This window comes from Ornithodoros turicata, chromosome 4 (genome assembly GCF_037126465.1).
Source record: "Ornithodoros turicata isolate Travis chromosome 4, ASM3712646v1, whole genome shotgun sequence".
Taxonomy (NCBI): Eukaryota; Metazoa; Arthropoda; class Arachnida; order Ixodida; family Argasidae; genus Ornithodoros; species Ornithodoros turicata.
The window spans coordinates 50646943-50674168 of record NC_088204.1 but is presented as its reverse complement, the minus strand read 5'-3'; the positions used below and the strand labels follow the sequence as shown (position 1 = coordinate 50674168).

The 27226-nt window shown below is 46.0% G+C and overlaps 1 protein-coding gene across 2 annotated transcripts in view; it reads right to left on the bottom strand.

Moving 5' to 3' along the window:
- The window catches only part of LOC135391523 (protein sidekick-like), a 177372-nt gene that overhangs the window by 60882 nt on the left and 89264 nt on the right, over positions 1-27226 (bottom strand). For both annotated transcript variants that reach the window (XM_064621796.1, XM_064621795.1), the window contains 5 exons: positions 26864-27143; positions 23943-24145; positions 10364-10576; positions 5456-5630; positions 3481-3551 (listed from right to left, as the gene is read on the bottom strand). In XM_064621796.1, coding sequence (XP_064477866.1) covers positions 3481-3551; positions 5456-5630; positions 10364-10576; positions 23943-24145; positions 26864-27143 — 942 coding nt within the window. The remainder of the gene's footprint in view (positions 1-3480; positions 3552-5455; positions 5631-10363; positions 10577-23942; positions 24146-26863; positions 27144-27226) is intronic.

The window sequence follows — 27226 nt, the reverse complement described above, 5'->3', positions numbered from 1 at the left end:
AAATACGTTTACAGTCAAACTCCTTTACAACGAAACTCAGGGGACAGCAAGAAAAATTTGCAGTAAAGGTATTTTCGTTAAAAAGGATGTCCATTATTGAACCTATAGGGCTCCAGCGGGGCCGCGAAAAAATTTGCTGTAGTGGTATTTTCGTTAAAAACGTGTTCGCTATAAAGGAGTTTGACTGTATACCCTAAATTCCTGCAAATATCGGGTGAAATTCTTTGCACTGTGCTAGTGCATTGTTGTGCAGGGAGAAATCGGGTCTTATATTAGGACGAAAAGGTTTTGAGAAATACTTTTTTCTCATTTCGGGGTGTAAAAATCGGGTGCATATATTGCATGGCCAAATTCATGCAAATTCAGGTGACTGACAGCAGGATGCATTTTCCAGTCCAAAAGCTTTAGTTTATATCGGTACAGTGGCAGGATTCCTATACTATTAATATGTAGTGCGCAACCAGAAAAGGAATTCTTTCTTAAATGCATCACTTCAATGCTTCTATTACAACAGCAAAACCTTATAACACAGCTATGACATGGTAACACATGTACTCTCTCAAAGTGTTTTAAAAATTCAAAGGAATGAAGGTACAATTGTTAATATGATGTCATCTGTAGTTACTATCCTTTGTTAAAATACAGCATCATTGCCATCCTCAATGTCTCTGCACCCATTGACGAACGGTCGGGCCTCTGAACGTAACGCAGCTTGCTGAAGGTGCACTCAACGTCACTCGCATTGGGGATACACAGCAAGCTCAGAGCTGCTGACCTCAGATTAGGGTACTTTGTGTTCTTCACCCAGTATTCCATGATTCCTAGGCCATAATTTGTTGGGATGTCTTCCTTTAAGTACTGACAAAATTCTTCTTGCACACAGACAGCGCGCACAAAATCGTGTATCGCACCTTCTGCTTCTTTTTCCTTGCTCCGCTGTCTTACGGTAATGTCGAAGATGGTTTGTTGTTTCGTTTCCGCCTGTTCGGCCTTGTCCAAGTCCGCTTTCAATTTACCATGTTGTGCCGACACCACGTGCTCTCTGATGCGATCATAAGGCTTTTTTGCTGGATCTGACGAAATCTCCAGGCAGCAGTACTTGCAGACCAACGTGAATTCCGCAGGTGTTTCACCGGAGTCCTGAAAAGCGTCCATGCATGCCTTCTTCTTAACCTCAAGATCTGAGTACTCCCTCGCCCAGTCGTGGGCTGTCTTCTTTGGTCTGCCCATCAGGACAGCAGGCTTTGATCCCAAGAATAGGCGTCACACAAAGGTGCACGTTGCGAAACTGAATGAAGTTTGTGTGATAAGCGTGACGCATGACGCATCCACAACCAGGGAGAACGCAGAAAGCCCGCCGCTTGGTGCGCATGCGCAAATCAGATGTTGGATTGGATTGACTTGTCGCTCGGCTCGACACGGATTGAGACTGGCCGGTTAGCTTGCGCCCTCCTCTATGTTCTACGTTTGGCCGGTTTCTCGGGTTTTACTGACATCGTCAGGGCGCAAGTATCGGGTTTCACCTGAAGTCTGAGGATTGCATTCGGGGGGTACAAACGGGGAGAAATAGGGTTAAACCCGAAAACTTCTGGCCCTATGTATATATGGGCATATAATTACGTATTTCATTTGATTTCATTTTCTCCAAATTTCGTGAGTAAGAATGGGAGGCTCAGGAACAGCTGATAAGACACATCACAGGCAGATTTGTTTTATTGTGTAGGTATGTCAACACAATTCTGCTAAACTCAATGCAGTTGTTACTAACACACACGATGAACTGTAATGGGCCTCTCGTGTCAGGGAGAGAATTTGTTGCCCTAAGAGGCCGCAAGGCGGCAGCAGGAAACAGTTTGAGGGAGAGGCCATGTGAGGAAGAGGGCGAGAAGGAAGAGGAGCGCGCGGGAATAAACTGAGGGAGCCAGGGGAATGTTGTGTGGTTTAAGGTATCGCGTGTCCAAATGCCAAAAAGCTCGTAAATATGTACCCAGCATATTATGACACCTCATGCCCTAGATCGTGTCAGAACAAACATAAGGTGTAAAGTATAAGTGTTTGTGAACTTGTGCATTCCCAGATGGTGTGTCAGTGTCCTCTATGACAAGACAATGAAAGACCATATGCCATATGCAACTGCCCATTCTTAAAGTGTGCTTCATAAATTTAAGCCTCCAAATCTTTTGTTTCTTTGCTGCTTCAAGCTTCCAGGCCTTCCTGGCTGACGGAACACTAGTGAGGTGGCTTTGAAAATCTTCCTATGTAGCAATTATTAGCAATGCATGCCCATTTGTTTCATTCTTTTATGCAATATAGAAACTGCATGTCATACCAAAACTGTTTGCAGAAATCATTAGTTTGTTAACGGCTGGCAAGTGATTTATTCCGAGATATCTGCGGCAATCTCCCTAAAATTGAACGTTGCGATTCTACGTCATCGTCCTGATTCTCCCACATTCAATAGTCTTCCACTCTATAAAGCGTGGACGAAATACCCCTCGATGTCCGTCGCATTCGTCATTCATCAATCTGGCGCCAGGCGCTCCTTCTCATTGACTGTGCGAGACAAGTGGCCATAACAAGCAATATGCTGGCTGGCGCTGCACGAGACAATGCAGCCGTGCTACTGAAGTCAAGGTGTGTCTAATGTGTGAGGAACAAGGAAGTACCTGCATTTCGGCGCTCAAGTTGGGGTGCGTTCAGTATGGGAGTAAATACGGTATTCTCGCAGGGCAATGCAAAAATTCTAAAAAACATCATTCACAGGATCTTCATCATTTTTGGATCTTCATCATTCACAGGTTTGCGGTAGCTTTCCTCCCGTGGGACAAGATGCGTATACGAAGAGGGGAGTCAAGTCCTGTAGATCACATAAACAAAATACAGAAGCCGACACTGAAGATTTTTGTTTAAGTTTAATTTGCACAAGCTTTCGCGTGGAGGTCCACGCTTCCTCAGGTACCTGAGGAAGCGTGGACCTCCACGCGAAAGCTTGTACAAATTAAACTTAAACAAAAATCTTCAGTGTCGGCTTCTGTATTTTGTTCCCGTGGGACAATCAAGATGTCACTTCGCACTATATGTAGGGCCTGACTTTTTCGGGTTTTATTTTTGGCCAAATTCGGGGGGTAAATATCGGGTGATATTTTTCATTTGAAAATTCGGGTGTATTCGGGTTAAATCCCGTTACGGCATTTTCTGTCGTCAGGAATTCGGGTGATTTTTTTTTGTTTAATAAAAATTTGTCTTAACATGGAACTAATGTTTAGCAATGTTATCAAACTTTATTTTAATGCACGCTTACGAGTGTGCCAGGCGACCCTGATGTTTTCGGGTAGATTCGGGTTAAACCCGAATTTTACAGATTTCGTTCGGGGGGTAAATATCGGGCGGATACGGGTTTAACCCTAAAAAGTCAGGCCCTAACTATATGCGGCCAAATATGATAATTGAAGGAAAGAGAATGTACTGAAATCCACTCACCTTCCAGGCAACAGTAATAGAAGTAGTGGTGTAAGGAGTGACAACAATGCTCGAAGGTGGCTGCCCTGGAGCTGGAAAGCAGCGCAAAAGCATTGGTGTAAACTTCCTTATAGGAGTGTGCCAACACAAAGTTTCCACAATGTGTGGCTGTCAGAAAGACCTTATGTGCCTCTCAAACTATCACTCTTTTGAAGGGGTGTGCGAATATTCGAATTCTCGAATCGAATCGAATATCAAACGCTCGAACTATTCGATTCGCGAATTGAATATCCAGTATTCGATTTTTCGAATATTCGACTATTCCACGAATATGAACGACACAACCCAAAAGTGGGCTTCACCTGATGTTTCCGTGTATGAGGTGAAGCCTCCTTTATGAAATTGCCCTTGCTGCAGAACCAACACAGGCTGGACGGTGTTTAGTTTAAGATAACGTTATCCAAAGTTAGTTTTGTAGACATTTTATGTGGAAGGGGCGGCGCCCCCCCCACATGCAGTTTAGCAGTGCCGACGAGGGACTTTGATTTGCTGTCTGTGAGGTTGCCTTTAAAAGGTTAGGACTCTTGAATAATGACTACAGCCCACGAACAAGAAGGGTGTCTTAAAGATGTCCTTTACATCTAAAATTTCAGTAGTGGAACTTCCTAGGACGAGTGCAAAGAAACTAAAGGGTGTTCATGGCAAAACTGAGGCAGGCTGCCAATTCGTTTGTTTCACAAATGGCCTGTAGTTGTCTGAAACAATTACAGCCTCATCCGTATAACATGCTACTGACTGACATAAAATTTTGAAATGAAGGTAACCACTCCAGTAAGTGTAGGCTCACCTGAAAAGCAGGAAGCACTCTCATGTAAAATTAAAGAGTAGGGGCTTTAAATAGAAGAATTGCATGTCTCTCTCGTGACAGTTAATGCCAGAAAAATTACACTAAAGCCATGGGCTACAAAATGGAAACTTTTAGTGCGAAAGTCACATATTGCAAATTTTGCACAAATATTCGATATTCGATTCGGTATTCCGAATTTTTTCCCCCATTCGATTCAATATTCGATTCGACTTGAAATATTCGGATTCGCACACCCCTACTCTTTTGTGCAGGAAGTGACCACAATCGACTAAAGCCACTTCACCCTGGCAAACAACACGGAAAGATCAATTAAGGATATCTTAACTGGTAATGTATCTTAGAAGTTCGTTAAAACGTCATTGATGGGAACACAGGAGAAGTATGCAGAAATCAATAGTACGACTGGAGCCCCTACCCCCTTTGCTTAGAGTAAACCCCCGAAAAACACTCTCAACGAACTTTCCAGAATGCAAATTCAGCCACCAATACAGGCACTGACGTATACTAAGCCCTGCGCATTCAGCACACGTTCGAAATCTCATCAATCTAAAAAAATTCGTATCATCCGAAATTCACATCAAAAGAATTAAACCGAAATAAAAATTGAGGCAAGAAAATAGACAGCGACTGTTCATTTTCCAATACTGTCAGTGAATGAGCTAGATGGTAACGCTTTTGTGTCTCCGTATTTGGCTAATGCTGCTCAAATTCGCGAGATGATTCAAGAGGCCTAGCACGTGCTTTCCACCCGCGAGTCGCGCGACAGTGTTCTAAAGCGAGCTTCTCCTAAAGCACGCAGGCGTTAGATGAAGCCGACTTGCGGAATGGTGATGTGTAGTGGTGCCAGAAGTTGTCCTGATATGCTCCCTGGTTGCCTCCACGAGTTCTGGTCACTGTTTTCCCAAGCCAGTGCGACGTCACACAGCTTTGAGTTTTTTTAGCATCTGCTTCTTTTTCTTTTGCTACACGCGGGGTGGCGCGCGACTTTTCGGGGACGCGCTATTTAGGTCAGCCCTCGTTTAACGATGTACCCCGTATAACGATGGAATTTGCTATTACCGTCCATATCGTTATACGCAGGTTTCACTGTATAATAACTCCCCACACTAAATAAAATATGTTCTTTACCTGCAGGATGTGTGGACATTTCTTGCGAGGGCTCACTCCAAGGGCTTGCTCCAAGGTCATTGAGCGCCCTAAGCCTAAACTGGTAGCGTGTAGCTGGCCTCAGTCCTACAGCAGTGTGCGTTGTTGCACCAGGTTCCACTTTACCAACATCCCGCCATGGACCATCACCCTCAATCTGCATGGTTGGGGGTTTCTCGTTAAGAAGGGAATTTTTCTCCGCTTACTGTGGTTATATGGCCTGAGAGAAGGGCTGGCCAGCATTCTATTACCTTCTCACAAACACATATGATCATACTAGATTATATTAGTTAGGAATATTAACAGTAACATCAACGTATTTGTGAACAAGCTGTAGCACATCAGAGGCAGTAAACACAGGAAGCCCCAAAACTAAACTTCATGAAGCAATCAGGTCGTTTGCATTTAGTGCAAGATCGTAATTGGTTCCTGACTCTCCTCGACAGCATCAGTGGAAGGTATATCTGTCCGGGGCCTACGTTTTTTACTATGAATTTCTATCATGGTTGGTGGACCACCCTGTATAGCAGACACTAGCGAGTGCAAACAGACCTCATTCAAAAGCTGTTGTTTACGACAGTGCTCTGCGGATTCGATGACCGGTGATGCAAGTGCCACATGGGGTAGTTTCTGTTTGGGATCGTTAAAACACGAGCACACAGGAAAGCGATACGCATATAAACTACAGCAAGAGAAATGACAGCCTTGCTACTGTGGACCACTACAGTATCCAGTCATGCACAACCTTCACAATGCCCGCATTCCTTCTGGCTGCAACGTTTGCGAATCAAAGTTCGTCTACCTTCACCACCCCATTCACCACTCACTGGAATTAAACTGATTTATAATAGTTCCTGAGCTTGTCACGCTAGTATCTCGTACTGACCTTCAGTGATGATCGCTTTGACCAACCAACCATCCTACTCAATATCATCACATACTGACCCCAAGGTTGTGGGTTCAAACCTGGCCGAGGACGTCAGCAACTTGGTGGCAGGGTACAGGTTGTTTTGATACACCGTCTTTCGCGAGGGACTAAATACGATGTGCCGTGTGTTGAGATTTCAGCACACGTTAAAGAACCCCCAGGTGGGAAAAATTATTCCACGGACCGACCACTATGGCGACACCCACGATCATAGTTATTTTGCGATGGAAAGCCACAACTTATACAGTTGACCCGCGTTTATCCGGACTTCATTTATCAGGATCCTGCGCTATCCGGACAAAAAAGCATGGGTACGGAATTCTCCACATGTGTTTCGCCCTCGTTTATCCAGACTTCAGCTTCTGGACGCTGACGAGAATTCCAGGGAACAGAAGTGACTACATTACCCAACAATCAGCTTCAGTTATCCGGTCATTGTCCAGGAAGGACACCTGGCCCACACCTAGTCAAGCGAGGTTGCGAACCCTGATCATGGCTTCCTTTTTACTGACACGAAGAGGGTGTTGCTAGAAAGAATTTTCTCCCTTTCCCACTTTGCATGTTACACAAAAGTAAGCCACAGAGCAGTCTGGTCATTTCAGGCTGAGAAGGTCTGCAACGAGGACCCCTGCGCTGCAATCACAGATGACGACATCGTCAGTGTCGTTGCTTCCGGTAGTGTTCAACAAGAATCTGATGATGAAAGCGGGGATGCACCAGCTGTGATGGCAGACAATGCGCGGGCGGCACTGAGAACAGTGCTAGTATTTTTCGAGTAACAGAACAATATTTTGCAAGTTAATGCCACAGCAAAGGTTTGCAAGAACTGGATGTGTGTATTACAATGAAACAGATGATACTGAATAGTTTTCTGTGTAATGGTCAATAAAGATGTCCTTTTAGGATCACTCTGGATTTTCGTGGTTCCCCCTCTATTCGGACATTTTCACAGGAAACGGAGTTGTCCGGATAAACGCAGGTCGACTGTAATTATCAATAACATCACGAACAGGAAGCCAATCCTTGGGTGAATGTGAAGCAGAGTTTCAGAGTCCTAAGTTGGGGAGTTGGTATCCTGACATTCTAATACGGGAAGCAGCAGTAGCACAGAGACACAAGAACAACACAGACACACACAGGGCTGCGATCCCCCAAGTGGCCATGTTAAAGCGGCACAGAACTGCATTGAGGACGAAGGAACTATACGATTTCAAAACAGCAGAGGCCTCCTTCTGGCCACCTTCCTGAAACTCTTGAGGGCATACTTGGCATCAACGATCATAGAGGAGGAGGAAAAGCAGCTGTTTATCCAAAGGGGTGGCATGCCAATCGGGTCGTGTGTGTCCCCAATCTTGTGTGATATTTTTGTAAGTGAGCGTGCGACAGCGATATTGAAACAGTCCTAGACAGAGTCTGCACTGCACGAGTGTTCCGATATGTGGGTGATTATTTTATCTTTTTTCGGTCGAAGTTAGACAGCAAGGACACAACCAACGAAGGTGAGAGTGTGGAAATTTTCAAGCAGAATGCAAAGGGCCTTAGGTTCACGCAGGAACTACTGGATCATGGATCATTGCAATTTTCGGATGTGAGGATCAGCACTAATGAACATTGGTCATTGGCCTGAGGACGACAAAACCCATCCTGCCCTACAAATCGGCCAACTCCGAAGTAGTAAAAAGAGGGATCACTCATAGACTAATGGTGGAAGCCATGGAGAAATCATGCAAGAATCAAGTAGGAACTAGTTTCGAAGCCCAAGTTACAAGGCTGAGAGAAGGGGTTACCCGGAGTGCCTGTTAAAAAATGTGGCAGAAGAAATATGTGCTAGGATATACGGTCGCTGTAAAGAAGACAGAACCTGATCACAGGAGAGACCTGTGACCTTACCCTGTGCCCACCAAATAACCCACAACCTCAAAAATGTGGCTCAAAGATTTGGAATACATATCAGTGGTCATCGCAGCTTCTTGCAAGTTGATATCCTTGTGCAGTAAAGTCAATAACCTCTCAACCCAAAAGACCCCTTGCGTATAAAGCATAGGAACAAATATGTAGGATGCAGAATGGGAGTTGTGTATTCCATTCCCCTCACATGTGGCCAGCGATATATTGGGCAGACGGGGAGATGCCTAAACGTCAGGCTATGAGAACATGTTGTTGAATGCAGCAAGAAACGACACAGGAAGAACGAAGTTGATGCCATGGCTGCTTACTCCCAACTGATAGAAGATTTCATTTTTTTTTACATATTACATTTTATTTATGTCAAGATGCCAACTACCCCAACTTCGTACACTTATGAGAACATGCTCTCGCCCTCAAGGCCACCACCCTGTCCGGCAACCTATGGCTAGAGCCTGAAGTTTTTGGGAAACTATTTTCCCAATTTGGGGAGTAAAAATTGAGCAAATCAACATGTGCTCTAAATTCATGCGAATTTGAGTGGAAAAACTTCCAGTATGCTAAATTCGGGGAGAAATCGGGCTCTATTACTCAAACAAACTGTGCTGGTTTGGTACAGATGGTGATGTAATTGTGTTTGCTGCCTAGTGTGCAGCTAGTGCAAGCTAGTGTGCATTCCTACTGACGTTTCAGTGAGGGCAATTTGCCGGGTAAAAATTGGGTTTCACCCTAAAGGGGCAACCTTCAATTCGGGGTGCAAATTAGGGGAAGAGACAGGTTAAACCCTAAAACTTCAGGCTCTACCTATAGCCATACTTGCAAGAAACTGCGGGTGTGCTGCTATCCTTGAGAATACTGAAGTAAAAGCGCACAAAAAAGACCAAACAGTGAGGGGGTTCGTTGAGGCCTACCTGATTAATGAAGCTGGGCCAGACACGTGTATTAGCACTACCTCAAGTGATCTGGTTCCTGCCGGACTAGGGTATCCTGCCATGGGCACTATCACGTGCCACATACCAAAACCAGTAAACTGTTATGTTTACCACCCCTGCTTGTTGAATATGTATTAAACATTCTGTCAGTTGTGAGTAGTAGCCCTGTGTGCATGTGTGTTGTTCTTGTGACTGTGCTTCTGCTGCTTCCCTTATTAGTATTTCAGAGTATCGGAGAGGAACTCCATCAGTATCATCACATGTAACAGAGCATTAGCTATCCATCAAAATAATTGTGAAAATAATTCTGCATGTGGAAATGCAGAATACTCAGAGTATTCAGAATACTGTACAATGCAATATGCAAGTTCTTTAAGCTCTCTGGAAGCCAAAGTATGACGAAGACAGATGGTAACTGCCTATCTGGGCTCAACTCTGCTCAGCTAACTGGGATCAACCATTAAAAAACAAGTCCTAATTCTTACACAAAGGAGTGATTATAATCAAAAAGTACATTTGTTCCTCCCTAGGGCAATGCACTCTATGTGGATGCCACTTGTAACTGATACACACACACAAAAAAACTCAATTGGATGGAAGATTGGCTGTCAGTCATGCCAAAAGAAATTTAGGGGAGCTCTGTCTGTTGGAGAGGTCCACCAGGTTTCGGGTGTAAAATTTACTTTTTTGACTTTTTAATTTTTGATTTTTTAATTAAACTGAATTAATTTTTGCTCAATACCTAATCAATAATTAAAATTAATTAATTACATTAATTTAACCCTGCACCAAACCGTACAGTGTTACATGAAATTTTTTAAGTGTCAGGCACGGAAATGATCAGAATGACGTGAATCTTCCGTTTAAAAAAAAGACAAAAGAAAGCCATCAAATGATCTACGTCCTACATTTCTCCTAAAGCAAAGAGCTCATAGTAGGGTGTCATTTGACCAGTAACACAACAGCAACAAGAAGGAAGGGCAGTATGCTCCACTTATAATAAACATGCTCAAAAATGCCACGGCTCAATCATAGTGACATCCCTGATTGATTTGAAAGTGATAATGGCACCTTACAGAGTAGACTGCCAACAAATTATGCATTTTCTTTTGAGATGACACTTACCAGTTGCAAGACGTAGTAACGCAAGGGAGCAAAACCATCACGACCAGGAGTCCAACTAAAGGTCATCTGGCGTGCCTGTACTTGTGATGGGCTCACAAGGGGTTTGGATGGTGGAGAAGGTTTCTCACGATGAGCCGTGGTCAGTACCAGCGCTCTTGCCTCAAGACCCCAGCCTTCGTGTGTTTTGGCGCTCACCACAAACATGTAGTAGGTCTATAAAGAAAAGATTTTGCTATAAAGACGTGTCTCAAGGTGCATGTATGAAATTCAAACAATTCAGGTTTAATCGAACCAGCATGCCTCCGGAGATGATGGTCAAGAAGCTTCTATTATTATGTTCACCACATAGATTTCTTGTTCTACGATACTATCACAAGACATCAACACATAAGTAGGGCCTGACTTTTTAGGGTTAAACCCGTATCCGCCCGATATTTACCCCCCGAACGTAATCTGTAAAATTTGGGTTTAACCCGAATCTACCCGAAAACATCCGGGTCGCGTGGCACACTCATAAGCGTGCATTAAAATAAAGTTTGATAACATTGCTAAACATTAGTTCCATGTTAAGACAAATTTTTATTAAACAAAAAAAAATCACCCGAATACACCCGAATTCCTGACGACAGAATATGCCGTAACGGGATTTAACCCGAATACACCCGAATTTTCAAATGAAAAATATCACCCGATATTTACCCCCCGAATTTGGCCAAAAATAAAACCCGAAAAAGTCAGGCCCTACACATAAGGCGCTTTGGCACATGACATATGATGGGACGGTCAATCCTAGCATTTGCTCTGTCAGTGCAGGTTCAGTGCATTCTTCTTCGACATCAGAGTCACCCTCAGAAACCCCTGTATGGCCCGTGACTTGTTCAGCTTGCTCTCGGGGGTCGATAAAGCAAAGAAAATCCTCTCGCACTTTATTGTCGTGCATATATCTGAAAACCAAGGCCATTTGGGTCATGTGTGCAACGTCTGTTGTTTCATCCAACATCACACATGTAGTACCCACTATGTCGAATACAGCCGACAATGATACAGTAAACCCCCGATAACTCGAAGTCGTAAAAAACTGAAAAACTTTCTAGATAAGCGGGGTTTCAAGGTAAGAGAACAGCGAAAATTGCATTGCTACGATGTTACCACAATGCACTATGTTATGAAAGGTAAAAAAAAGCGTTCCTACACTGATAGGACTCGTAAACAATTCATTTTTTAACATAATCTGAGAGGGAATAACTCCGTAATAGCTATCTGCTTGGCATTCGCGTCTGGGAGCAAGAAAGCATCTTCAAGTGCTTCAATACAACGCATGAGACGCTCCTCCCGGCACGTCACTACCGAGGGCACTCGTGACGATTTCAGTGTCACTGAGTTCACCGCTTACTGGAACATCGCTGTAGAAACCATTAGACTACAGGACAACCGCTCAAGATGATGTTTAATTGCAGAATGAAATTGCTCGTGATGCGAGATGATGATATGCATGAGGATGCGTCTACGCGCAGTCTTCTTCAGTCCTTCATGGCAAATCTGTTGCATTTATAACAATCGCCTTTGTAAAGTGCATAGTCCTCGATGTTCAAGTCCTCTAAGTCACTCTCCACACAACATGCGAGACGCATCACGTCGTTGCACAATTCATCACAGCCACTGAACTCGTCTGCTGGCTCCGGTATGGCAGTGGAAGACGAGAAACCCGCATTAACGAAACAGTTCACAATAATGGCTTGATGAACTTGCTGCCAGGCCTTTGATAAGTGCCACCTTCCACTCCAAAGTCAGAGACTTGCATGTGTGTTGTTCAGTTCAGCCATCACGCCGTGAAGAACGAAACGAAACTGAGACGCTCGGGCGAACACAGAGGAGGAGGAGTGACGTTGGGTGAAAGGGGGAGCGTGGTCTGCCTGCCACAGCTAGTGGCGAGTGAGTAACTAGGACTGAAAGGCTTTGATCTTGACCTAGCTGGGGGGGGACCGAAGAATGCACGTTATCAGCCGTAGGTACAGTGACCTAACGGTGATAGAATTTCGAGATATCCGTACTCGGGCAAAAAAAAAAAACTTCAACTTAAAAGGGCCAAAATACATAGGAGGCAATGGGACAAGGATCAGGACAAAAAAATAAAAAAAATAAAAAATCGAGATCACCGATATTTCGAGATAAGTGAGTTAGAGTTAATGAGGGTTTACTGTATCTGCAATTTCGTCTCTACAACCATTGAATAATTTCATTTTCAATTGGTTCACTAGTGAAAAGCTTTCTCTCGCTTGGCGTTGAAAAATGTTTTTTGAGTACGCTGTCTCCACAATGCGCTCTGAAGCATAACAGCTCCCTGATATTCCTTTCATTTCTGAGTTCTTTCTCATCATTCAAAAGAATTCAAAATAAGCATTGCACCGTCATCCCTATGCCATCGAAACGAGATGTTCTGCCATCCAAGGAATACTACGTCGTCAATTACTGTCCCCCGTCCCTCCCTATTCACTTGTACATGCCTCATACGTTGAGAGTCAACCTGGTTGATTACCAAATTCGATGGGTTTCTGCACGCCTTCATGAAGGCATATGCTCCTTCCACTGCTTCATTGTGGTAGTGCGCTCCTCTATGCGGTTCTAGAGCACTATCTTTACTGAGGAGTTTCCCTAACTTTTTCAATGACACTGTAACAAGCACCTGCATAGAAGTGGCTTTGTTGATGCCCCCCTTGTCGCCTGTAGCAAAAAGAGGACAAAATTTGCACTGAAAATGCAACTGAAATGCACTGCAAAATCTGAAAATGCTAGCCATGAATACTGACCCAAGTGTTCTCTCCGGACGTACCGTCATTCGTTTTTTATTTACTTCATTATGTTCAGAAAATGAAAAAATGTAGTTCTCAGGTGGTACCCAATGGTGCTCCAACAATCCCATAATGACGCTATCATTGGGTGTTTTTCCAATAAAACTGTCAATATCATATGCGCTTTCGTTGCAGCTACTAGCATTATTGCGCACGCCACTTGATGGGACAGAGGGTATTAATCAATCACAAATACTGGTGTGGGAAACGGGCATCTCTTCTGTTCGACAATGGACTGCAGTAGAATCTGGTTAACTCAAACTCTGATAGTACCTTGAAAAATTGGTTAAGTTGAAGGTTTCTTGAGTCGCGGAATTATCTCCTGTACTTGTCATGCATTTATAACCGCTTATCGCGAAAGGTTTTCAAGATGAAGTTTGGATATCTCGAGATCTTATCAGCGAAAATTTCGAAAATGTGAGTAATCATCGCACGGCAGCCCCGTGTCGGCGTTCACCAAAGTTATTTTCTACCGTTCTATTAGGTTTTCAGCGGAGCGGAGTTTGGTTGCCCCACCTTCTCATTCTCAGAGTAAAGGGTATTCCTGTGTTGTTGCACGGAGCGGTGGCAACGATGACGGGGAAGGCAGTTTTCTCGCGGGTGTCACGTGTTCGTCATTTCCTTTGGTTGTTTCGTTTTCCCTCACAGTGCCATGTAAGCAAGCAGCAGTTGGCGTTTTGCAATCTGTCTTTAGGCACCTCCCAACAGCGTGAGTGCTGGAATCATTACAAAGATAGCACAGCCAAAGTAGGGACACTGGAATGAAAATTTTCAACACCAAGCATCCATCATGATGTTTTTCGGCGCCAAGTGATTTCGACTTTTTGTGACTTTTTTTCTCATGTTTAAGCAGTCATTTTGTGTAGGGGTGTGCAAATCCGAATATTTTAAGTCGAATCGAATATTGAATCGAATGGGGGGGGAAAAAGTCCGAATACTGAATCGAATATCGAATATGCGTGCAAAATTTACAATATGTGACTTTCACACTAAAAGTTTCCATTTTGTGGCCCATGGCTTTAGTGTAACTTTTCTGGCATTAACTGTCACAAGAGAGACATGTAATTCTTCTGTTTAAAGCCCCTACTCTTTAATTTTACATCAGAGTGCTTACTGCTTTTCAGGTGAGCCTACACTTACTGGAGTACTGGAGTGGTTACCTTCATTTCAAAATTTTATGTCAGGCAGTAGCATGTTATACGGATGAGGCTGTAATTGTTTCATACAACACAGGCCATTTGTGAAACAAACAAATTGGAATTCTGCCTCAGCTTTGCCATGAACACCCTTTAGTTTCTGTGCTCTCACCCGAGGAAGTTGCACTGCTGAAATTTTAGACATAAAGGACATCTTTAAAACACCCTTCTTGTTTGTGGGCTGTAGTCATTACTCAAGAGTCCTAACTTTTTAAAGGCAACCTCACAAACATCAAATTAAAGTCCCCCGTCGGCACCGCTAAACTGCATGTGGGAGGGGCGCCGCCCCTTCCACATAAAATGTCTACAAACCTAACTTTGGATAACGTTATCTTAAACTAAACACCATCTGGCCTGTGTTGGTCCTGCAGCAAGGGCAATTTCGTAAAGCAGGCTTCACCTCATGCACGGAAGCATCAGGTGAAGCCCACTTTCAGGTTGTGTCGTTCATATTCGTAGAATAGTCGAATATTCGAAAAATCGAATATTGGATATTCGATTCGCGAATCGAATAGTTCGAGTGTTTGATATTCGATTCGAATTCGAAAACTCGAATATTCGCACACCCCTAATTTTGTGCAATTGAGGTTCCGCTGTGAAAGTAAGTTTGCTGAAATATATAACTTTTACAATTTATGATTGTTACATTGAAAATTTTGGAATTTCGCATATCTCAAAAACCCCGCTTATTTCGAATTTTTCCCTGTTTTTTACGACTTAGAGTTAAGGAGGGTTCACTGTATGGGGCATCCTGGCACATACTAACAGGGACTGTGGAAGAGAAAGCTGCAATGTCATCGTGCTGGGCATGTGTTCGGTTCTCTTTTACAAGGGCACATAAAAATTAAACAAACGAAACAGTTGAACAAAATTATGCTACATGCTCCTGCATGCTAAAACAAACCTGTTTGACGATATCATTAGCCTGCCAAAGTAACGTATCTATTTTTCCTTTCTTTTTCACTGGCATTTAATTTTTTCCGTCAAAGTATGGTAGAAAAGTGTCACATACAGGGTGTTTCACCTAACATGAAAAAAAAAAAGTAATTAAAAATCTATTTGTCTGAACATTATGACGTCAACACTATTTATCACCTTATCAGCCCCCCCACTCCCGCACTTGGTACTCCTATGATCCCAACCCTGAGGAACTGCAGAACCCCTACGAGCATCTCTTATGCGAAGCTAACAAGAGCTAACGAGCTAACAAAAGCATTGGATACGAGTTTACTGCCTTGTCAGACTTTTGATCAAAGGCAAAAGCAGTCAAAGTGCATCAAACAAAGTGCCAGGATGGCAAGAGAACCTGTGCACAAAAGGACACAAAAGAATACACTGCAGGAGTCTTCTAATTTGCAGTAAAAAGAGCGTGAAACTTTGCGCTGAATTTTCTCAAAACAACTTTTCGCTCTACCTGCTCCGCTTGTGAAACTGATATAGTCAAAGTCCTCTACAACGAAGTCCCAGGGGCCGTGGAAAATATTCGCTGTAAAGCTGACTTGTAAAGACCATAGAGCGATATTGCAGTTCAAACTGAACATAATAGTCGCGATGCAATAGTACGAGGGTAGGCTCAGGGAGAAACCTATCACGCACGTGTGGAAACGTCAGCCACTCCAGCGGCGACCAAAGTCCGAACGCAGAGTTGTAGGCCCTATTTTGGCATCAGTTTCCTTTCTGACAACAAATTTCTGGGAATGAGTTTGAATACGAACCGCGCGGAGGTTACGCTTCGTGGAGCCGACCGGTGTTGCCACTGTCACGGGCAATGTAGTTCATGTTTCTGAATGCACAGCCCCGTAGAGCCCGGTTATGAACTCGGACGGCTCATGACATATGCAAGCTTATTTACTCATTTATTTATTCAGACTAAAAAAAACTCTGTTACCTTTTTTTGAACAAGTGTGTTCAAAGCACCACACTTTCGGTCAGTACACTGTCAGTCACAATACCAAAAAAAGACAGCAGTCTCTCTCTTTTGTGCGTCCGGCCCCTAGTGAGTCGTGAGTCAGTGGCCATGGGGTCTCGCGGGGGACATGACCTCCGTGTTCTCCGATAATGCGATCACAAAACCCGCGGAAACTGGAAACTACGGGCGCGTGACTCAGGTGGAGAGGAGGGAAACGACGCTGTGCGGCATGCTGCGCGGCCCATTGCAACGCGTCAGGAGCATTTTCTTTTGAAACTTCGTTGTATGGGTCGTGCGCTTCGGCAATCAGACTGCAGAATTACTTCGCTATTTCGGTAGTTTCGTTGTAAAGGATTTCGTTATAAAGGTTCCAATTATACATTGCGCTCTATGGGGTGCTGACTGGACCATAAAAAACGTTAGTTAAAACGGTCTTTTCGTTAAAAAGGCATTCATTGTAAAGGACTTTGACTGTATCTCCATAACAACTCGGTCTATATTGGTGCGGTCTGTTTTCTTACAATCACTGAACATTCCTAGAGGTCGTGACATTCTTATTTTTTCAGGTAAATCAATTTATAATTTATGCTATCGTCATACGTTTCTATTAGGGGTGTGCGAATATTCGAATTCTCGAATCGAATCGAATATCAAATGCTCGAACTATTCGATTCGTGAATCGAATATTCAATATTCGATTTTTCGAATATTCGACTATTCCACGAATATGAACGACACAACCCGAAAGTGGGCTTCACCTGATGCTTCCGTGTATGAGGTGAAGCCTCCTTTACGAAATTGCCCTTGCTGCAGGACCAACACAGGCTGGACGGTGTTTAGTTTAAGATAACGTTATCCAAAGTTAGTTTTGTAGACATTTTATGTGGAAGGGGCGGCGCCCCTCCCACATGCAGTTTAGCGGTGCCGACGAGGGACTTTGACTTGATGTCTGTGAGGTTGCCTTTAAAAAGTTAGGACTCTTGAATAATGACTACAGCCCATGAACAAGAAGGGTGTCTTAAAGATGTCCTTTACATCTAAAATTTCAGTAGTACAACTTCCTAGGACGAGTGCAAAGAAACTAAAGGGTGTTCATGGCAAAACTGAGGCAGGATGCCAATTCGTTTGTTTCACAAATGGCCTGTGGTTGTCTGAAACAATTATCGCCTCATCCGTATAACATGCTACTGCCTGACATCAAATTTTGAAATGAAGGTAACCACTCCAGTAAGTGTAGGCTCACCTGAAAAGCAGGAAGCACTCCCATGTAAAATTAAAGATTAGGGGCTTTAAACAGAAGAATTGCATGTCTCTCTTGTGACAGTTAATGCCAGAAAAATTACACTAAAGCCATGGACTACAAATTGGAAACTTTTAGTGCTAAAGTCACATATTGTAAATTTTGCGCAAATATTCGATATTCGATTCCGTATTCGGAATTTTTTCCCCCATTCGATTCGATATTCGATTCGACTTGAAATATTCGGATTCGCACACCTCTAGTTTCTATGCTAGATGCGCCAGTTGTGACCGCATGCAGAAAAATGAAAACCAAAAATTGTCATCGTGGAAATTGAAAAAACTAAGAATGTCACGACCTCAACCATACATTTGGGAATACACTCCAAGTTCAAGCTGTCTTCTATCAGATTTTTCAGACTCTGCAGGCCTTTCACAAAATGCAAAGATTTTGTAATTTGTTAAAAAATTGGTAAAAAAAAAGTTTTAGAGATATCATAATATTTTTTCTGGTAAATTCATTTTGAGGGCATTATCAAAGATGGTGCAAATTTTCATCATAATCTATTGAGAAACAAAAAAGTTTGTGTTGTTCCCCACGTCCCCCCTTAAGGACGGATGTGGCAATTAAAGCTAACTTCCTTATTTATAGTTCAAACTTGGTTCAAACCAAATTTGGTGTGCTTATGTATTTCAGCACCAACATCTCAATGCAACGATCGGTTTCTGAATATCTCTTTTACTTATTGAGTTATAGGCATAAGCATACTGTCTAACGAGTCTCTTGATTGATTGATTAATTGTGTTGAAATTTCGTGATATTTTTATGTCAAAACATTACTAAGGGCCTGCCCTGTACAATAAAGCTGTTAGTTTTTCCCCCCATCTCATTTATTGCTAGCCAAAGTTTAAATTCCCCTTGTCCTGTTTTTCTACAGATATGCTGCTTGACAAAAAGGGCTTTACAAAATTTTCTGTATGAGATAAATAATAACTGATAGCTTTATTGCACTCCTTAATGTGTCTGGAACTCCATGCAACAGACAGGAAGCCTCTATCTTCAATCGCACAGATATGGTGAAGCTCGCCGTGATGACAATCAGATGCAAATGAAAAGCTGGGAAAAACAGCTCCGAAGTTTCTTTTGCTCTATTTGTCACAAATCGCTACAGCAGCTCTTCAAAACCCACCAGGACAGTAGCCTTTCTAGTCACGCAGCTTTTTCAGAGCCTAATATTATGTAAACTCAATGTCATCGTGCTTTACAAACTCCCCAGAACAGCCGACGCGGCACGGAACATCGAAGAAAGCGCGTATTTTGAACGTGGCGCGCCGCCTCCGCCAATAGGAGGGCCGCGCGCTGGCCACGTGACTCTCGGGAGCCAATCACTTTCAGAGTTTTGCTTTCATCGATCGCGCCCTGCTCCCTTATTTGCTGTCGGAGAAGTGCGAAACTATGGCCATCGGGGAGCTGGATTTCTCCTCTTTCAAATGATATCAAGATGGCGCCGATCGGTGGGAAAGTTATCGCGCAATTGGCAAAACAGAAAGAGCCTTCCGAGCGTAATTTCTACTCACTTTTTTGCGAGTGCGGGTTACAAAAATAAGTATTTAATCAATTTCTAGTCTGAATTTGACTGAAGTACTTCGTGACATGATAAGTGAAGGCGCGAGGAGCTCAAAAATGCACACTTTGAAAAACCGACTTTTTGGACAAAATTCGACATTTTAATTGCCGCATCTCCCCTTAAATGCATCAACCTCCACCCCAAAGTGGTACCATCGGTCGGCATTTTCCTAAAAATTCATTCAACATCGCACCATGAACAGATTTCTGTGCAACGCAGCCCATCACATCACATCATCACATCGTAACCCATCATTCAACTTCAACTTCAGAGCCCATCACATCACAGCACCTCATTAAACTTCAACTTCAGAACCCATCACACCGACTCCTGTCACATTTTTGAAGTTGCATTCCTAAAGACGGGTCTCAGGCCAGTGATGGATTTTGAAGTTGAATTCCGATGATGGGTTCTGAGGTTAGCAATGGATTTTGAAGTTGAAGTTGTGGGCGTGTGGTGAAGAAAGGCAGGCAGCAAAGTAGGAAGCCACAGTTTATTGGGCAGCGCGATCAGTGGCTGCCAGAGGACTGAACTGCCTGGCACAGAATGCCAGGGAAGCGCATGTCGCGCGGCGCGTAGCGGTGGCAACTTATTCTTCGTCGGCTGCCACAAGGCCCCCCCGCTAGAGACAGACAAGGGCTGTCCGACCAGTGCACCCGTTTAGGAGAGGGGGCAGGCGGAGCGGATGTGGAGGGTGGCGACGTCGGTGTAGGTGTCCGTGGTGGGGCGTCGGAGGCGTCTTCCGGAGCTGAGGAGGCCGCAATGGTAGGGCATTCGACGAAGGCAGGCTTGACTCGATCAGCGGATACGGTTTCAGGCTTTCTACGGATGGAAATGCGGAAAGTCTTCTCGCCCCTGCTGAGGATGGTGTGTGGCCCTGAATATGGAGGCGTGAGCGCCCGACGGACGGCGTCTGTGCGGAGAAAGACGTGTGTCGCTGTTGCGAGCTCCTGCGGGACGTGGACCTTGCGGGAGGAGTCCGTACGGGTGGGGGTCGGCCGAAGGGAGGCGAAGAAACATTGGAGGCGTTGGAGATACTCCGCGGGGGCGGGCGGGTGTTGTGGAGGGACGAAGAAATCCGCGGGGAGCCGAAGAGCAGACCCGTACACAAGTTCGGCGGAGTTGCAGCCTAGGTCGGGCTTCAGGGCGGCACGGATGCCCAGGAGCACCAGGGGTAAGTGGTTAACCCAATGGTCACGGTCCTCGCGAGCCATGAGCGCGGTCTTGAGGTGTCGGTGAAGGCGCTCGACGAGGCCGTTTGATGCAGGATGGTATGAAGTGGTGCGGAGCCTGGTGGTGCCGAGCAGCTTTGTGAAGGCGTTGAAGAGGCTGCTCTCAAACTGACGCCCTCTGTCAGTGGTGATCTGGGACGGGACGCCGAAACGGGACACCCAGGATGATAGGAAGGCCGATGCCACGGTTTCGGCTGACATGTCCGCCATGGGCGTAGCTTCGGGCCACCTGGTGTACCTGTCCACAGCAGTGAGTAGGTAACGGTACCCGGACGATGGAGGTAGGGGGCCGACGATGTCCAGGTGAACATGGTCGAAGCGGATGTCGGGTATGTCGAACTTGCCGATGGGTGTGAAAGTATGACGGTGAACCTTTGAGCGCTGGCAGGATTGGCAGGCGCGGACCCAATCGCGGACGTCGCGGTTCATTGATGGCCAGACGAAACGGTCTGCGATAAGTCGCTGGGTTGCGCGTATCCCAGGATGTGCGAGATCGTGCATGGAGGCGAAGATGGGACGCCTTAATGCGGCAGGAACGAAAGGTCTTGGGCGTGAGGTTGATAGGTCGCAGGAGATGGTAAGCGGTTCGCCGGGGACAGGAAAATCCTGGAGGTGGAGGGAGGTGTTTTGATTGAGGCGTAGCTGCTTGAGCTCGTCGTCGTCAGCCTGGGCTGCGGCGAGGGCAGCGTGAGACACGGGCTAGGAGACGGCAGACAGGGACGGGAATCGGCTGAGAGCATCGGCCGGGCTGTTCAGGGTGCCTTTGACGTGCTGGATATCGGCACACATCTCCGCAAGGAAGGCCAGTTGCCGAATTTCCCTGGGAGAGTAGCGACTGCTGGCAGAGCGGAAGGCATACGTGAGGGCCTTATGGTCAGTGAAGATAGTGAACGATCGACCATCCAGGAAATGCCGAAAGTGCTTCACGGCAAGGTATGCGGCCAGCAGCTCTCGTCCGAAAGTGCTGTAGCGTTGTTCGGGAGGTTTGAGGGCTTTTGAAAAGAAAGCGATCGGGCGCCAGGAGTCTTCAATCCATTGTTGGAGGACTGCACCAACAGCTGTTCCTGAAGCATCCACCATCAGTGAGGTGGGAGCATCGTGCTTCGGGTGGAACAAAAGGGTGCACGCCGCAAGATCGGCCTTGATCTTGGCGAAGGCTTCATCGGCTTCGGCATTCCAGGAGAAAGTTCTTGATTGTACTGTCGTCTTGGCCAGGAGAAATTCCAGGGGGCGGAGGGTGGCGGCGCAGTGTGGAAGGAAGCGCCGATAAAAATTAATCAGACCCAGGAATCGGCGGAGCTGGCGGATGGATGTAGGCTTCGGATAATTGGTGATGGCATCGACCTTGTTGGCGAGTGGTGCGATGCCGGCGGGAGAGACTGTGTGGCCGAGGAACTCGATGGATGAGACGCCGAATTCGCATTTCTGGAGGTTCACGACGATGCCGTGGGACTCGAGGCGCGCGAAAAGCTGTCGAAGGTGTTGAACGTGCTCTTCGGAGCTCGTGCTCGCAACCAGTAAATCATCCATGTAGGCGAACACGAATGGGAGGCCTCGGACGACAGAATCAATGAACCTTTGAAAGGTTTGAGCCGCGTTGCGGAGTCCGAAGGGCATACGCGGGAACTCGAATAGACCAAAGGGGGTTGTTATAGCGGTCTTCCGGATATCTTCGGTTGCGACGGGGATTTGGTGGTACGCCTTCATGAGGTCGATCTTGCTGTAAAGGCGCGTGCCGTGCAAATTCACCGTGAAATCCTGCAACCGGGGCAGAGGATATCGGTCGGGCACGGTGACGAGATTTAGGGCACGGTAGTCCCCGCATGGCCGCCAGTCGCCGGTCTTTTTGGGTACCATATGTAACGCTGAGGACCAATTGCTTGAGGATGGTCTCGCGACGCCGATGGAGAGCATGTGGTCGAACTCTGATCGAGCGATCTTTAGCTTCTCAGGAGCAAGAGGACGGGCGCGGGAGAAGATGGGTGGTCCTGTCGTTTCGATGTGATGAACGACATCATGAATAACGGGTCGGTTCCAGTCGGGTGGTTGCGTGAGAGATGGAAATTCCTTAATGACGGCAGCGTAAGGAGAGGATAAGGCAGAAATGGGCACGCCTTGTTCACAGGAGACGGCGTCGACGGAAAGGGCTTGGACAGACAGATGGGTGCAGGTGTCGACCAAACGCTTGCGAGCAACGTCCACAGCGAGATTGAAGCGGTGAAGAAAATCAGCGCCCAGGATGGCCTGCTTGACGCCAGCCACGAGGAACAGCCACGGAAAATTTCGGCGAAGGCCGAGGTTCAGCGTGGCGGAGACGGTCGCAGCCATTACCGGTCTCCGGTCGCGTTTCCCGACCAGGTACAGGGCCTCGTGCAGCGGCGGGCTTCGGTACCAAAGCGCTGGTGGTACCAGCACGGGCCGATAGGCGGGTCTTCGGCAGTACGTCGAGGTGAACGCCTGCGGCTGGATGAACGGGAGCCGAAACGCCGTGGACTACGATGGCGCGGTCGAGGGCTGCGCGGCGCAACAGCGGACGCCACCATAGCAGATAGGCGCTCGAAATCCTCGCGGAGCTGGACAATGGGGTCCGCGGACGGCAGAGCAGTGGGTGGACAGGCCTGAGGGTGTGGACGGATGGGAGGATTTGTGGTTGCCGCAGGTGGAATTGCAGAGATGGAATGGGGGGCAACCTCCATTACTTTGTCGGCCAGGAGTGCCAATTCCGGAAGCGAGAGTGTTGAAGCGGACGTAAGGATCATCTGGACCGTTGGTGGGAGTCGTTGTAGGAACAGCTGCTTCAGGAAGCTTGCATCGAACGTCACTGCTCGCTCTCCGAGAAGGTTCTGCATGTGACGCAGGAGTTCTGTCGGTCGGCGGTCGCCCAGATCTTCGGCTGACAAAAGCTCCTGGAAGCGCTTTCGCTCGGAGGCGGTGGTCCGTTCGAGCAAGGCAGCCTTGAGAGCGTCGTACGGGTTTGCGGCGGGGGGCGCGGTGAGAACATCGATGAGCTGGGCGGCAACTTCCTGGGGCAGGACGCTCACCACATGCCGAAACTTGGCCAGCTGGGAGGTGATGCCGCTTAACGCAAACTGGCGATCGACTTGTAAAAACCACACGGTGGGGTTGTGACTCCAGAAAGGTGGTAAGCGAATGGCGTAGTGATGGATCGACGGCGCTGTGGCCTCTGCGTTGGGAGGCTCAGTGGGAGGCGGTGGGCCTGCTGATGCATCGGTGGAGGGAACGTGCGCCATGGAACGCTGCAAGTACCGGGTCACCAAAAACTGTGGGCGTGTGGTGAAGAAAGGCAGGCAGCAAAGTAGGAAGCCACAGTTTATTGGGCAGCACGATCAGTGGCTGCCAGAGGACTGAACTGCCTGGCACAGAATGCCAGGGAAGCGCATGTCGCGTGGCGCGTAGCGGTGGCAACTTATTCTTCGTCGGCTGCCACAAACTCAATGATGGCTTCTGAATTTGAATTCCAGCGAGGGCTTATGTTGTAATGAAATTTCAATAAAAAGGCCCATACCTGTGGTGTGAGGTCAAAGGCCTTCAGTGTCCGGTCAAGAGGAGAAACTTCCCGTTCAACTCTCAAAGAGTGTGTACCATTGGGCCAGTATGCAATTCGGTACGCAGTAATCTCCCCATTGGGTTCTTCTGGAACGTCCCAAATTATGCGTGCAGTTGTCGTTGTCACATCCGGGAATGACACATTGGATGGTGGTCCTGGAACTGTAGCACACATCATTACCTATTTGTTACATCATTACATACAGAAGGTGGGGTTGCACATCTTGTAAAGCTTTCATGCGCATTATCAGTGTAAAACGTCTCTATAACAATGTGGTGTCACACCATGAAAGCAAACTGACCCTCAAAGGAATTCTTATTAAGGGGGGATTTTGCTGGAACTTGGTATAAGTGTTGATAATGCCTCCAAAATGAATATGATGAAAATTAATATCCCAAGATATCACAGTGATATCTTACAAACTTTCCTTTTTACAATTTCTTCTATCTCCACATCTTGTGGAGGGCCTGCAGGATTTACAAAATGTTATAGAAGACTGCTTGAGCTTTGGGTGTATCCCCAAATGTATGCTGCATGCCGTGACATTCGCGTTTTTTAATTTTATTTCTAGCACTAGAATTTTTAGTTTCCAATATTTGTCATCTGACTACAATCAATACACTGGTCGTAGAAACAGATAACCGTATCCCAATTTGAAAATGGAGTAACATGCAAAATCAAGAATGTCATGGTGTACAAATGGCACCAATGAGCATAATAAAACAAACGGGATCAAATTATGCCAGGTAGTTGCCGAGATATCAGCTCCACAAGCAGAGCAGGTAGCCCGAAAACCTCTTTTGGGAAAACAGCCTCTGGAGTTCTACCTTGGCATATGCCACACTAAAAAGCACCAGAGCTATTACTTTTTGGTGCCCTTCTCAAAATTAATCTTTTTGGTCTTCCAAATCAAAAATTTAGACACTACTTTGATCCCAGAGTGGGGAATTCTATGGTGGGAACGTAACCGTGCCTAGTTAGTATTCATTCATATTCAATGTTCATTCAACCAAATGCACACATATCAGCTGTTCTTTTTTTTTGGGGGGGGGGATGTTTTCAGGGACTCTCCCAGCACCCCCTACACTTCCCTAAGACACCCCCGACCACCCCCAACTCTCTAGCGACACCCCTCCAAATCGTCTGCCAGAAAAGCTGCAAATATGGGTGCCACTCTCCCCATACACACACACACACACACACACACACGGAACAGCCCACACCCACCCACCCTGAGACAAAAATCCTGGGAATATCCCTGGATGTGTTGGGTGTATTGGGAAACAGTAAGAAATTCCTTGTTTAGAGTGAAATACATTTGGAACTCCTTTCGTGCGGGTTTGTCTGCTACCCTGGAAAGTCAGATGCCAGGAGGGCAACAGAACCCTGTAGAGGACAGCTGGTGCACTGACAGTAGAGTCGGCATACGGCTTCACTTGCGGCTGTCAAAGCTGCGAGCGGTTACAATGTCTGTCTTGAGGGATCGCCGGCCCATAATAGTTTGAGAAATTCAAAAACGCAACACGCGAACACCGGATACGTACTCCAAAACCACACCGGCGAGCACACGACGGCGGACAAAGAGCAGACGACCTGATGGAAAAGGTGACGGTTGCTAGGGGCCACAGTGGAGCGGGCCAATTACGAAGCGCGCAGGAGTCACGTAGGCAAACGAATGGTCTCCCTCCACAGGGCCTCTCATTTCTCGCTCTTGGTGGGTTGCATCTCACTAGACGAGATCACAGACACGTGAACTTTGAAGACAATTAAATGCGGTCTTCTAAGATACCAAGATGGCGGCGCTCGGTGGTGCCGTTCCAGAGATACAGGCGTTTGAAAAATGAGAATTTTGCGTGACTTTGGAGGAACATTACCTTGGCTACCTTTGCTCATACAACTAATTATTTGGGGCACTTCGCGACAGTTTTCAGCAATGAAACTTTGGGCATAGAAACAAAATGAACTATACAAGCAAAAAGTATGACTTTCAGAAAGACCACCTTTTTGTCATTTTCCGCGAGTTGAAACCCGTGTCCCCCCTTAAGGTGTCTTGTGTACAAGCTCTGGTAAGGTATGACGTTCTACACACAATGTGTATGGTTAAACCTTGTAATGAGTACACTGTAAGTATGTCAATGAAACACCCTAATCATCACCATCAAAGTAAAGTTGTGTTGCTCATTTATCTGACAGCCACTCTTTATGACCATTTAACCTGAAATCAATTCTGCCCCCATACAGGTCCCACCTCATTAAAGGAGCAATGAGGTGACCCCCAAAATTTTTTTATTTTTTTGGTGCAGAGTGTTCTCCAATGAATAAAATGAGTTCCCACGAAGGAATGATGAGCGCGGGTGACCTACAGAGCGAGCACGAGGGCTCTGTTCCGCACACCTTTGAAAAATCCTTCTCCTCATAAAGAGAGCTCATTGCAGAACGAGAGCATGTCGCGACGCATGCTACATCCCTCACGTAACCAGTGACGCAAGGTGACACAGCTCAAGCACGTATAAGCGGCGCGTGAGCTGCGAGGAAAAAAATGAAAAAACAAGGCACAGAGCCTTCTTGAGGACGTCACAAGAGCATCGTGTCAGCCGTCCCGACAGACGAGACAGGATTTTGAGTGACGTTAAATGTCACCTCATTGCTCCTTCAACGTAACATTCCCTTTTCCAAACCTGACTATCAGCACAAGTACCATACTTTGTCAAATCTAAGACAATGATTTTGCATGCACCCCGGCTATGGTGCTACATCTTTGGGTAAAAAACAAAGTGTGATATAATTAGCTGAGTCAGTATGGCATTTCAAAGTAAGTAACTTTATATCACTGTGTAGAGGCGTGACAGTTTTACTACATATGCCAAAGTGATACTCACCATCCTGGAAGGTAGTGACGGTGACAGGGGGAATGCTGAGGACACCATCTCCAACACGTGTAAATGCCAGCACTTGAACCGTGTACTGAGTGTACTTGCGCAGTTCAGTTAAGGTTACGGCAAAGGTGGCATTGCCCTCAATATTCCTCTGTGTAGTCTCAGAAGCCTTTGCAGCACGGTACACCACACGGTAGCCTTCAATGATTCCATTACGGTGTGCAAATGGCACGTCCATCCAAGATACCACAACTGTAGTTGAAGATGTAGCGTTGGCTACAACCTGAAATGTTGTCCGTGATCACACCAGTGAACAACAACGTAAAAGGGAAAGAGGAATACACCCCATTATGACCACATTCCTAG